The sequence below is a fragment of the Rhincodon typus genome, chromosome 12, assembly GCF_021869965.1.
Source record: "Rhincodon typus isolate 14 chromosome 12, sRhiTyp1.1, whole genome shotgun sequence".
Taxonomy (NCBI): domain Eukaryota; kingdom Metazoa; phylum Chordata; class Chondrichthyes; order Orectolobiformes; family Rhincodontidae; genus Rhincodon; species Rhincodon typus.
Genome location: NC_063343.1, coordinates 45,219,092 through 45,231,773, shown reverse-complemented (window position 1 = coordinate 45,231,773; position 12,682 = coordinate 45,219,092). Strand labels below are relative to the sequence as shown.

The window sequence follows — 12,682 nt, the reverse complement described above, 5'->3', positions numbered from 1 at the left end:
CCCCACTTTCCTTGTCTCCTGCAGCTTTAAAGCAGCGTCAAGATGGAGGGACATTCAAAGGGTCAGCCTACTCGGGGTATCCCCACTTTCTGATGCTCCAGGACCCCTACCTGCCTAATGGATCCCTTTCTCCATCTGTAAGTTCTAAGCATCTTATGCACGTTGCAAGAATCGTACGTCCACCCGTCTAATTCTTTCAGGCTCATTTTCTTTAGGAAGTGGGAAGGGAGAATCAGTGTTCTTTAGCAGGAAACGAAAGCTCATCATTAGCTCACTGAAAAGTTAAATTCAAGCTTTGGGTTGTGGGTTTCAGGGGGTCTTCCCTGAGTGTCCGGAATCTGGGATTTAAACTATTGTTTAACACCTGGCTCAGATTCACGGAGTCTGCCTCTCCCAGTTAGAGGTGTATTTCAACACACTTCACGTCAGTCAAAACAAAATAAAATGCATCGCCTGTGTTTGCCGCCTTGTTCCTGGTGAAAGGTAGTCATCGCAGTGTTTGTTTTTGCTGCTGTATGGTGTCAGTAAACAAACGCTAGAGGTTTGTCACTGTCAAGTTGTCCACCCGTAGCTTTAGTGTCTGGGGTGGATTGAGGGAAGGAAGTGACGATCTCAGCTCGTCCTGTATCCCTCATAACATTTTTTTTAAAAAGTTAAAGAAACTGTCACAATGGTTTCGATTTTCTGAAACGTTTAACAACATTGCTGAGCTCCGTACTGGAACAGGCTGTCGGGGGACTAGCGATAGAATAAACGAAGTGTAATTCAGAGAAAACTCCGCAATAGCTTTACAATAATCCTATGTTCTTAGCTGGAAATTTGAAACATAAATATCATGGTCTGTACTATCAGTCTCCCTTATTTCCATCTTTCCTTTCCTGGCGAAGAGTAAAACCTATTCATCGTAGCTAAAAATGGAATGGTGTTTCGTTTGAGTATATTGTTAGCATTGAGACTTCCCAAAAAAATGTTTCCTAATATCTAACATCGATGGCATTTAAATACGGTTCAAAAGTAGAGAATGGTACATTTTTGAAATGATATCCAGCACCTTTCAAAAAAAAAATCTACACCAGTCTATGGCACAGAAAGTGTGCAGAGAAATCACCTCCACCCAGTTGAGACTGTGGTGTTGAAATATATTTGAAGTGCCTGAAAATAAGTTGTATTTCAAAGCAATATCCCACTAAACCTACTTTAAATCAAGGACTCAACACGTCCCTGAGTAATGTTCTAAAATTCAACTCCAGATAAAAATAATTGGGAAGTGCCAAGAATGTCATTTTCAGAAAATAAAACTTTCTTGATAATAAATGGGTGCTTCAAATAAAAACTTATTCCACAAATATGCATACGTGATCACAAAATTAGACGAGGCTACTATTACTATGTTGAATTGGAAAGTGTCAGAGAACCCAATCTTAATTTTTGCCCACACTCTCATCAAGCTGATTGAAAAGATTGTGAAGTCTGTACACAACTATTTTGTTCCATAAACTTACACAAACGAACAGGTACCATGCAACCAGCAGCTGCCAGTCAGTTTTCCCTTTTAATAACAAAAACCTTTGCTTATCTGATATCAGATAAATGTCCGGTTGAACATTTCCATCCAGAGCTCAAACATCCACAATATGCTGTGTGCTGTTGTGCTTCATATTGTTGCGCAATGTGGTTTGAGTGGTCGTTTTTTTTCTCTCTCTACAGTGGAGCTAAATGGAAATCTTTTCAGTAAACATAGATTTGCTTGAGGGCTCGTGAAGCAGTGAGCAGGTGGGGGTTGGGGTGGGAGGAGTGGGCTTGAGGGTGGGTATGGTATCAAATGAGACACTGGCTTTCTTGTTAGCTTAGTAATACAACACAGGCACTATTGGAAAAAAATAGCATTGTTGTTTAATAACCACTTACAACCGCAGAGTTCCTGTGAATTAGGCATCTTGCTCATTTCTCATTGATAGACTGGCAAATGTCAGAAATCTCATTCATAAGGTTGATCACTGTCATTGATCCTTTTCAGAATCGAATAGTTAAACAGAAAAACTTGACTTTACTTTGCCTTATTGTGTTTTGGTAAATATTTTGGTTTGAATTGTGAACATAAACGCTGGTGACTCAAGTGTGGGACTTTGTTTTCAGATGAATACTGAACTTGATCAAATGAAAGATCTGGGTATTTTTTTGTAGGTACAGGCAGTTTGATATTTGATGTTGCAGTTGTGTACAATTCATTTAATTGCCTCACACCATCAGATTCATTAGCTTTACAAAGGTTGTTTCTATGAAACCAGCAGAAATTCAACTAAAATGCCACTACGGTATTAGGTTAAAGGGAAAAAATGATGTTAAAAAATTGTGCAACTTTTTGATCTTTAATGCATCAAGTTCCAACAATGATTTGTCTCTGGGCTGTGATTATACTGCTGGAGCTGATAATAAGACAAGTAAGAATGGTAGTGTTGCCTGCTTGTATCTTGGAAATTTTACCAGATAACGTGGTCATGCCAATCTTTAAATTCTCAGGTTAGATTTGGAAAGGAACCTGATTTTGGATCCAGCTTTTAGTTCCCTGCCAAGTTTGAATGGAATGAATGCCACTTCAAATATAAACCTTGGGGGAAAAAACTGAAAGAGTTAGCTATTACAGTTTGCTGCATTAACACGCTGTTGTAGTTGAAAACTTTTTTTAAAAATAAAAACGTCCCTCTGAGGTACTCTACAATTCCCTGAGAATGTTGACCATTTAAGGACATTTGATAGTGAGACTGCCTCAATGTAGTATTTAGATGATGGGAAATACCTTTTGACATAGAAAAAACGCTCAGCTCACCTATCTGTCCAGGAAATATATAACATGATTATTCCACCTTTTTGAAAATCCAGGTTGAAAATTTAAGTTATATTGAGTGAATATTGTTGAATTGTATTTCAATCCTGCTGTGTGTTTTTATATAGATTGGTAATTCATTCACCAATCAACAGTTGCTGTCAGACAAAAGAAAGAAAAGGAATTATCACACCCTTGGGTCTTAGATATTACTTTACTTCACTACAACATTTATTAAGTGTTGTTATACTTGAGGTGGTGTGTGTGTGGGTTGGAGCAGTTAGCTCAGTTATCTAGATGGCTAGTGTGTGGTTGAAGAATAACAGCAACAGAATGAGTTCAGTTTTACTGCGGTCCTGCTTGCTGACCCTGCTCTTAAGAGTAGAAGGCAGTGTCAAATTGACAATTGACGAAAACTGCCAAGAATGAAGCATCTGCAGACAATGAGCCAAGGAACAACCTTCAGGCATGGTTTGAATGATTGAATACACCGAGGTACACTATACAGCATTTCCCCCTACAAAAGTTTTAGTCATTTTGTTTAAGATACATTAAACCTAATTTCTAATGGACGTGAGCTTCCAGCATAAATAGGTCGGGTATATTTGTACAAATTGGCGCTAAATCGTCAGTATCACGGAATCAATGAGTGTTGTGATGGAATTATTTATTTGATCCAGTGGAAGTTATTTTATTATGTTTGAAGTAAAGGCCTTTTGTTGGTGGAAAGCAGTGAAATACCTGGCTTGGGAATGCGTGATGTTTTGTGAAAATGGCCAAAAACAATTTTTAAAAACTCATTTATTTACAGCTCTGAAATGTTTTTTACCAACCAGCTTAATGTCCCTTCATTTTATCTGTTAAAGATTTCATAAGTAAACAGTGTTCTTATACAAATGAGTTGTTAATAGTCAGTGATTTTGTTCCCTGCATAAATGTGTCTTGTCCTGCTTGTCACCTCACAATGAGGGCAGATAGATCCTACTCCCTGATGGTTAGATTCGGCAATTAAGTCAATAGACAGAGATATATATATGAACAATCCAAATTGGTTAGTCAATGGCTTTTATTGAATACCACACCCCTTTTCTCCCATCCTCACATCTCAGTGTGTGTGCGTGCGTACACACACACACACACACACACACTAGTAGGGATGCATCTTCTTGGTTTTGTTCAGCACCACTCCAAATCCTTCCTGTCACCAACATGGAGAACTCATCACACTGGCCAGGTAAGCAGAGCAAAGTGGGGGGAAGTGGGCAAAGATTGTAACAGGTTAGTTTTGTCTGAAATAGGAGAGGCGTGTAATCTGTAGATCAACACTGGTCACAGTTTTTCATTCCCAATGCAAGACAAGCTATATTTCAGTAGTGATGGTTGAATCTGAGTAAGAAAGAGAGGATATCATGATAATTCACTAGTAAATTGAACATTTTCCTCTCAGTTAGGACAAGGTGAAAAAATCTTTTTTGTAGCTTCAAATGACAAATCCTACAGTTTGAATCTATAGAGGTCATATTTGAAGCAATTGAAATTTCCTGTCCGGATTGATGAACATAACACAACACTTTCTTATACGCAAGGCCCCATTAGTCTCCTGCCTCCCATTATTATACCACACATGCTTTTTTAAAGGAGTTTGAAATATCTGAATAATATTAGAAATATCATTATTAAACATGATTTAAATTTAATGCAGTTATTTAAGACAATTATTTATTGTGGTCAACACATCAAAATCTGAAACCCTCTCTGTTTTTGAGGGAAAGGGAACAGCAGTGAAACAACTTGCATTTATGTCGCGCATTTAATGGAAAAAACTGTCCCATGGTACCTCAGACTTCTGACGAGGCCAAGTCTGCCCAAATTACAGTGATAATTTACAAAGCTTTTTTATTTTGGAAAAAGATCATAAAACAAACTTAAGATATGTAGATTGTGGATTGTTGGAAGGAATAAGGATGTTTGTGGAGCCGCAGTGTGAAATCAATAATGTTGAAAATGCCTGCCAGTAGCTCAAATTGGGTTTTGAGCCTTATCTCCATATTCATGGCCAGCTTTGGACGTCTGTTGGGTGTCCAAGCTGGCTGATTTGTCCAGGCTTCCTAAAAATCAACAGCTTGGATAGGGAGATGGCCCATAGGGACGTCTTGTTGGGAAGATGAATGGCAAAGTGGATTGGGCACTGGTCAGCAGCAGTCTGCAGTGTTAATGTGGAGGCAGAAGCAGTGCTCCTCCTGACTCCACAACAACATAATTAGATAACTTTACTCACCTTTAGCTGTCCCTTTAAAGGCTGGTGGATACAGCATGATTGACCTGGGAAAATCGGAGCCAGGATTTATGGTGTAAACTCCATGCGTTTTTTTTGTCTGATTTTGCCACTGGACCTTCATTACCATATTTCTGGAGCCAAATACCCACTGAAGGATCCTGAGCAAATAAATGTTACTGCATCTGTAGTGGCCACCAAACTCTGAATCAGAAAACCCTGCCAGATTTTGCTCAGTTGCTCTTTTTCTGTTATTTTCTTCTCAGCTATTAAAATGAAGCCCAGATTTTCCACGGTAAATTTACGGCAAAATGACATTGATAATGTGATGTTAATTCGATAATCTTGTGTAACATTGGGAACTTGACATCCATTTTGAAAAATGAGCTAAAAGACATGCGATATCACTGTTAACTAAGAAAAAGTTTGCCAGTCCTTTTCATAAAGTTGCCGGAGATCAAACTGAATAGAGGTATTAGGAAATGCAGATGCTGGAGAATCTGAGATAACAAGGTGTAGCGCTGGATGAACACAGCAGGCCAAGCAGCATCAGAGGAGCAGGAAGGCTGGCATTTTGGGCCTAGACCCTTCTTCAGAAATGGGGAAGGGGAAGGGGGTTCTGAAATAAATAGGGAGAGAACCCCACTGCGAAGCCTCTTCTAAGGATGCCTACCCTGAAGAAGTTACCCTCCTCCCTCCGGAAAAACCTCAGTGGATCTCTCTCTCTCCCACTGCAACTCTCCATCTCCGCCTCTTTGACCTGTCTGTCTCCTCTCCACCCATCTTCTCCTCTATCCATCTTCTATCCGCCTCCCCCTCTCTCCCTATTTATTTCAGAACCCCCTTCCCCTCCCCCATTTCTGAAGAAGGGTCTAGGCCCGAAATGTCAACTTTCCTGCTCCTCTGATGCTGCTTGGCCTGCTGTGTTCATTCAGCTCTACACCTTGTTATCTCAAACTGAATAGAGGATTTGTTCTTCGTATGGGGTCTGGGCGTTTTGAGCGCATTTGAGATATAGTGTTTTCATTTAGCAAAGTAGCCAAGTATCATGGAAATAGTTTGAATGAAAGTATGGAGTGCCTTATGTGCCAAACAACATTAATGATTCAAACACTTTGAACTGCCTGGACTTGAATGAAGATTGCTTGGCAGTTCACTGTGGAAAATCCATGCAGTCACCACGAGTCCCATGCTATTTGTGAATATGCTTATCACTCAATTGCTTTACCACACACACTCCCATGCCCACCCCGACCACCACCCTCCCCATTCCACTCGTTTAGTGCAGGCACAGCAAAACTAAGTGCTGAATATTTTAAGCATTTAAAAAGCTTGCTGCCCCCACGCAATGCTCTAACATTGAACAATGTGGAGCTCAAACACAGATAACAGCTATTCCCTGCGAGGATCCTGTTCCAGCATCATCTCCTCACCTCTTCTCCCCACCATAAGACAGAGGAACAGAATTAGGCCATTTGGCCCATCGAGTCTGCTCCACCATTTGACCATGGCTGATATATTTCTCAACACCATTTTCCTGCCTTCTCCCCATACCCTTGATCCCCTTAGTAATCAAGAGCCTATCTATCTCTTGTCGTAATCGTCATATGACAAGCCCTTCATCCCTAGAATCCTTCTTGTAAACCTGCTCTGGACCCTCTAAATCAAGCACATCCTTCCTGAGATACAGGGCCCAAAACTGCTCACAATACTCCAAATGCAGCTTGACCAGAAACTTGTACACCCTCAGCAGTACATTTCTGCTTCTTGAAATGAATGCTAACGTTGTGGTTGCCTTCCTAACTGCCAACTGCACTTGCATGTTAAGAAATTCCTGAACCAGGACTCCCAAATCCTTTTGTGCCTCAGGTTTCCAAAGCCTTTCTCCATTTAGAAAACAGTCTACACCTGTATATTTCTACTATTAGAAGTATACAGTCCAGCAATGATACCACTAGCTGTTAATCCAGAGACCCAGATAACATTCTGGGAACCTGGGATCAAATCCTGCCATGGCAGATGGTAGAATTTGAATTCAATAAATACCTGGAATTAATCCTTTAATGATAACTGTGAATCCATTGTTGTAAAAACCCTGGTTCACTAATGTCCTTTCTTACCTGGTCTGGCCTACATGTGAGTCCAGACCCACAGCAATGTGGTTGACCCTTAACACCCCTCTGGGCAATTGGAGATGGGTAATAAATGCTTCCTAGCCACTAATGCCCTCATCCCGTGAATGAATAAAAAGAAAATTCCTGCCAAAGTGAATAAACGGGCATTAACATTCCATCTGCCACTTCTTTGACCGCTCTCCTAGCCTGTCCAAGCCTTTCTGCAGCCTCCCTGCTTCCTCAACAGTACCTGCCCCTTCACTGTCTTTTGTGTCAGTTGCAGCAATGCCCTCACTTCCTTTATCCAGATCGTTAATGTATAACTTGACTACTTGTGATCTTAACATGGACCCCTGCAGAACTCCATTAGTCGCTAACTGCCATCCTTTATCTCCACTTTCTGCCATCTGCCAGTCAGCCAATCCTCTATCCATGCCAGTGCCTTGTCTCTTAGCCATAGACTCTTATCTTATTTAGCGGGCTCCAGTGTGGCACTTTGTCAAAGGCTTTCTGGAAATCCAAATCACATCTACCAGCTATCCTTTGTCTAATTTGCTGGTTACCCCCTCAAAGATCTTTCAGGTATGACCTTCCCTTGATAAAGCCGTGTTGTCTCAGCCCTGCTTTACCAGGCAATTCCAAGTACTCCACAATCTCACCCTTAATAATAGACTCTAAACTCTTAGCAGCAACCGAAGTCAGGCTTACCAGCCTATAGTTTCCTGCCTCCTGCCTCACTCTCTTCTTAAACAGGGATGTTATATTTGCCATTTTTCGGTCCTTTGGGGCCCTCACCGACCAGTAATTCCTGAAAAATCAGCACCAATGTATCCACAATCTCCTCAGCTATCTCCTTCAGAACTATAGGCAGAACTCTATTCCATCTGGTCTGGGTGATTTTTCCACCTTTAGACCTTTCAACTTCCCCAGCACCTTCTCCTCTGTGATGGCCATTACAGTGACCTCTGTTCCCGACTCTCTTGAAGTTCTGGTATGCTGCTGGTGTCTTCCATTGTGAAAACTGATGCAAAGTACCAGTTCACTTCCTCTACCATTACTACTTCTCCCCACCGAACATAAAGAGAATGAAGCAAGTCTACTTCACATATCTACAGAAGCATGTAAAATGAGGTGTTCTCCAGAAAAGTCACAGATTTAATGAAAACAAGGTAATTTGTTGAATGAACTGTTCAAACTAATCATCAGGAAAGGTACTGCAGTTTACCTTACTGCATTGCAACAGTGACTGTACTTCAAGAATACTTGAGATAAAGCACTTGGGATAGTCTGTGATTATTGAAAACATTATACACATGGAAGTCTTTTGTAACTTTTAGGATTTTGGGATTTAAAGCAGAATATCAGTCATCATTTACTTTTATCAATATTGTCCAACCACTGATGCCAGAGAGAACGCAAGTGTGTGCATTGGGAGTGAAGTTTTCCACAAGTAGCCTCTCAATACCCATTGCCTAGGCTCACAAGAAGAATGCCAGTTTGAACGAAGAGCTGGTGAACTGCCAGGGTCAGTGAGTCTGCAGCCCCCCAGGAATAGTCAGTGCCTTTTTTAACCTTGTAAAATCCTTTTTCACCCACTCCAATGCTTCAATATCCTTTTTTTATGATACTCTAACCAGAAAAGTACACCATAATCTAAGTACAGTCTAAACAGAGTTCAGTACAAAATTAGCATAATTTCTCTTCTTTCCAATTGCAATGCTATAGAAACAAACATCAATTCTTAGCTTGCTTTTTATTAGCTTTATTAACCTGTCACTACTTATAGAGATTTGTATATTTGTGCTCCCAGACCCCTTTATTGCTGTCCTCCATTTAGATTCTAATTTTGTAAGTAATATTCGACTTCATTATTAACACAAAGCAACAGTATTGACTAGGCTTCTGGTGTCATAGGCAAATTTATAAATTATATTTATATTCTAAATTTTAAATTGTCAATTTAACTTATTGATATAAATTGTGAGCAACAGTAGCCCCAGAATTAACCTTTGTCGAACCATACTTTGTATCTCTGCCACACTGAATAACTGTCCTTGACCCCTCTTCAAAGATTTCAATCAGGTTAGTCAACCAAGACCTTCACTTTTGAAATCCATGCTGACTATACTGTATTGCATTTTTGATTTATAAATGTTCTACTATTCCCTTAGAAGGAATTTAATCGGCTTTCCTAATTGATGCTAAGGTGACTGGACTATACCCTTTTGAATATGTTCAAGCTTCCTTCTTAAATATCGGCATAATGTCAGTAATCTGTTCTCAGTCCTCAGGCATTACATATTTTCCTAATTAATTATTATATATCCATATTAATATGTCTGCTGTGTCTTCTCTAGATTCTTTTATTTATGTGAATACAATCCATCTGGACCAGGACTCTTATTCTATTTGACTTTGAGTACATTATTTAATACTTCTCTGATTTCTATATTAAATGTAATTATATTATTTCAAATCTTATTTTCTAATGTCATGTCTGATTAATACTTTTGCCCTTTTTCAATTGATGCCTGTGATTTATCCTATCCAAATTACAGTGGCTCATTCTATTTCTGACATTTTCTTTATTTATGTGCCTCTGGAATATTTTACTATTTGGTTTTGTGTCCCTGATAATTTTATGGTTTCTCTTTGCCTTCTTAATTGATTTTTTGTCTTCTTTTCTAATATCTAAGCCATAGTTCACAAAGGACAAGGGGTACCTCACTCCATTAGAGAAAGATAATTGCTTCAAAATAGTTTGAGTAACATAAGTGTGAGGCAAGGCAAAGGAGCACAGCTGCTACAGGAATTAGAATAGGACTGTAGGAAACAATTCTCATCACAATCTAGCCACCTAGCCAACTGAACTAATAAAAAACACACCCCACAATATCTTAGTATTCTCCCTGGTAATGCTCCTTTTTGCTGTCCATATACTTAATTCACACCTCGGGCCCTACTCTCATTATTCATCCACATTTTTCACCCTGTAAGTAGTTAGGTTGTACTTGCATGTTAGTAGAATGTAGTCTTTCTGGTCTATCGAATACCTTTTGAAATGTTTCCCATTGTTGTTTTTCATCAGTGGCTGCCAATATTACAGTCCATTTTGTTTTTTCAAGATCTATTTCAGCTTCTCAAAATGGGCTTTTCTCTAATTTATTACCATAAGCTGTGTTAATCTTGTACTTTGCTCAATTAATATCTTAAAGTGTGTTATGTTATGGTCACTATTGCTGAGATTGTCTTTTGTCTGTACTCACAAGGCTTCTATTTCTATGCTATTAATGACTGCCTCATCTTTTGCTGTTGCCAATATTTTCAGCATCACCTGAAACTTTCAGTCTTCTAAAAGGGAAAAGTCTCAGATATTAGCAGTAAAATAAACTGATTTCCTTACTTGATGCATCCTTCATTAGGGGACAGAGAGAAAGAAAATATTATAATATGACATGTGAAGCCCAAACAACAAAACTCTTTTGTGCAAGATTTTGTGTAAAGACAGCCATTTACTATGACATTTATTCCAGTGAAATAAAAATAACAGCTCTGTCTGAATTGAAGGCAGGTACCATGTGAATGAATCTATTAATCTTTTTCTAATGGTTTTACCTGATTTACTGATAAAATATTGAATGGGAGGTTGCAAAAGAAAAAAAGTAAGGGTTTTTTTTATGTCGACGTTATTTAAATATTAAGAACCACGAACTGGATTATTTTTAGTATTATGTTTGAATTGAAACATGATGGGGAAGAAATTGATCCTAGCATGCTTTGGCAAAAAAAGCAGACATCATTTCCAGACACAATCTTGACTGTATAAAGCTGATATCAGGCCCTTTGAATATCTTAATCAGGGGTTTATTGCCTGACTTTAGATCTTGAGCCAAATTGTGCAAACATTGGATTGAGTGGCTCAGATAAACATAGAAACATAGAAAATAGGAACGGAAGTAGGCCGTTCAGCCCTTCAAGCGTGCTCTGCCATTCATTATCATCACGTTTGATCATCCAACACAATAACCTTTTGTTGCTTTTTCCCCACATCCATTGATCCCTTTAGTCTCAAGCATTAGAGTCATAGAGATGTATAGCTTGGAAACAAGATCCTTCAGTCCAACTCATCCATGCTGACCGCATATCCTAAACTAATCTAGTCCCATTTGCCAACATTTCTCCCATATTCCTCTAAACCCCTCCTATTCATATACCCATCCAGATGCCTTTCAAATGTTGTAACTGTGTCAGCCTCCACCACTTCATCTGGCAGCTTATTCCATACATGCACCACCCTCTGCATGAAAAGGTTGCCTCTTAGGTCCCTTTTAAATCTTTCCCCTCTCACCTTAAACCTGTGCCCTCTGGTTTTTGACTCCCCCATCTCAGAAAAAAAGACCATGACTATTTACCCTATCCATGTCCCTAATGATTTTATAAACATCCAAAAGGTCACTCCTCAGCCTCCGATACTCCAAGGAAAATAGCCCCAGCCTATTCAGCCTCTCCCTATAGCTCAAACCCTCCAGCCCTTCAAGCCTGCTCTGCCATTCATTATAGTCATATTTGATCATCCAACGCAATAACCTGTTGTTGTTTTTTCCCCATATCCATTGATTTATAGATCCACTATATTCAACCCGTACAATGTATTGGCCTCGACTGGTTTCTGTGGTATGGAATTCCACAGGCTCATCACTGTCTATATGAAGGTATTAGGAATGTAGGACCAGGATTAGGCCATTCAGCCCCTCGTGCCAGCTGCACCATTCAATATGATCTGTGACCTAACTCTACATGCCTGCCTTAGGCCCATATCTCTTGATATCCTTTCTTAATTAAAATTTGTCTATCTCAGATTTAAATTTAACAATTGAATTAGTACTGACTGCCGTTTGAGGAAGAGAGTTTCAAATCTCCATTACTATTTGCATGTAGAAGTGTTTTCTAACGTCTCTTCTGAATGGCCTAACCCTTATTATTCTGCCCTTGATTCCAGAATCTTCAATCTTTATGTACCCTGTCTTTCCCTGTTCATATCCTGAGGCCTCAGTTAGATCACCCTTAACCTTCTAAATTTTAGAGAATGTAGGCCCAATTTGTCTAATCTGTTCTCAGAACTTAACCCCTGAAGTCCAGGTATCATCCTTGTAAACCTGTATTGAACTCTTTCCAAGGCTGAAACATCCTTCCCAAAGTGCAGTGCCTAAATCTGCTCACACTACTCTCAGTGAGATCTAACTAGGGTTTTGAATAACTGCAGCATAATGTCTGCATTCTTATACTCCAGCACATTAGATATGAAGGCCAGCATCCCATTAGCCTTCTTGACTGTTTTCTGCACCTGAACCCCCAGTCTCATTGGACACCCACTTTATTTAACTTTGTACTTTAGAAAATACACTCTGATCTAACCTTTTTCAATCCAAAATGGATAACCTCACACTTGCTTAAATTAAAATCCATATG

General features: G+C 39.4%; 1 protein-coding gene across 1 annotated transcript in view; it reads left to right on the top strand.

Moving 5' to 3' along the window:
• LOC109928314 (transcription factor 7-like 2) overlaps positions 1-12,682 on the top strand; it is a 171,518-nt gene that overhangs the window by 668 nt on the left and 158,168 nt on the right. Inside the window, exon 3 of the mRNA XM_048603526.1 lies at positions 25-137. Coding sequence (XP_048459483.1) covers positions 25-137 — 113 coding nt within the window. The remainder of the gene's footprint in view (positions 1-24; positions 138-12,682) is intronic.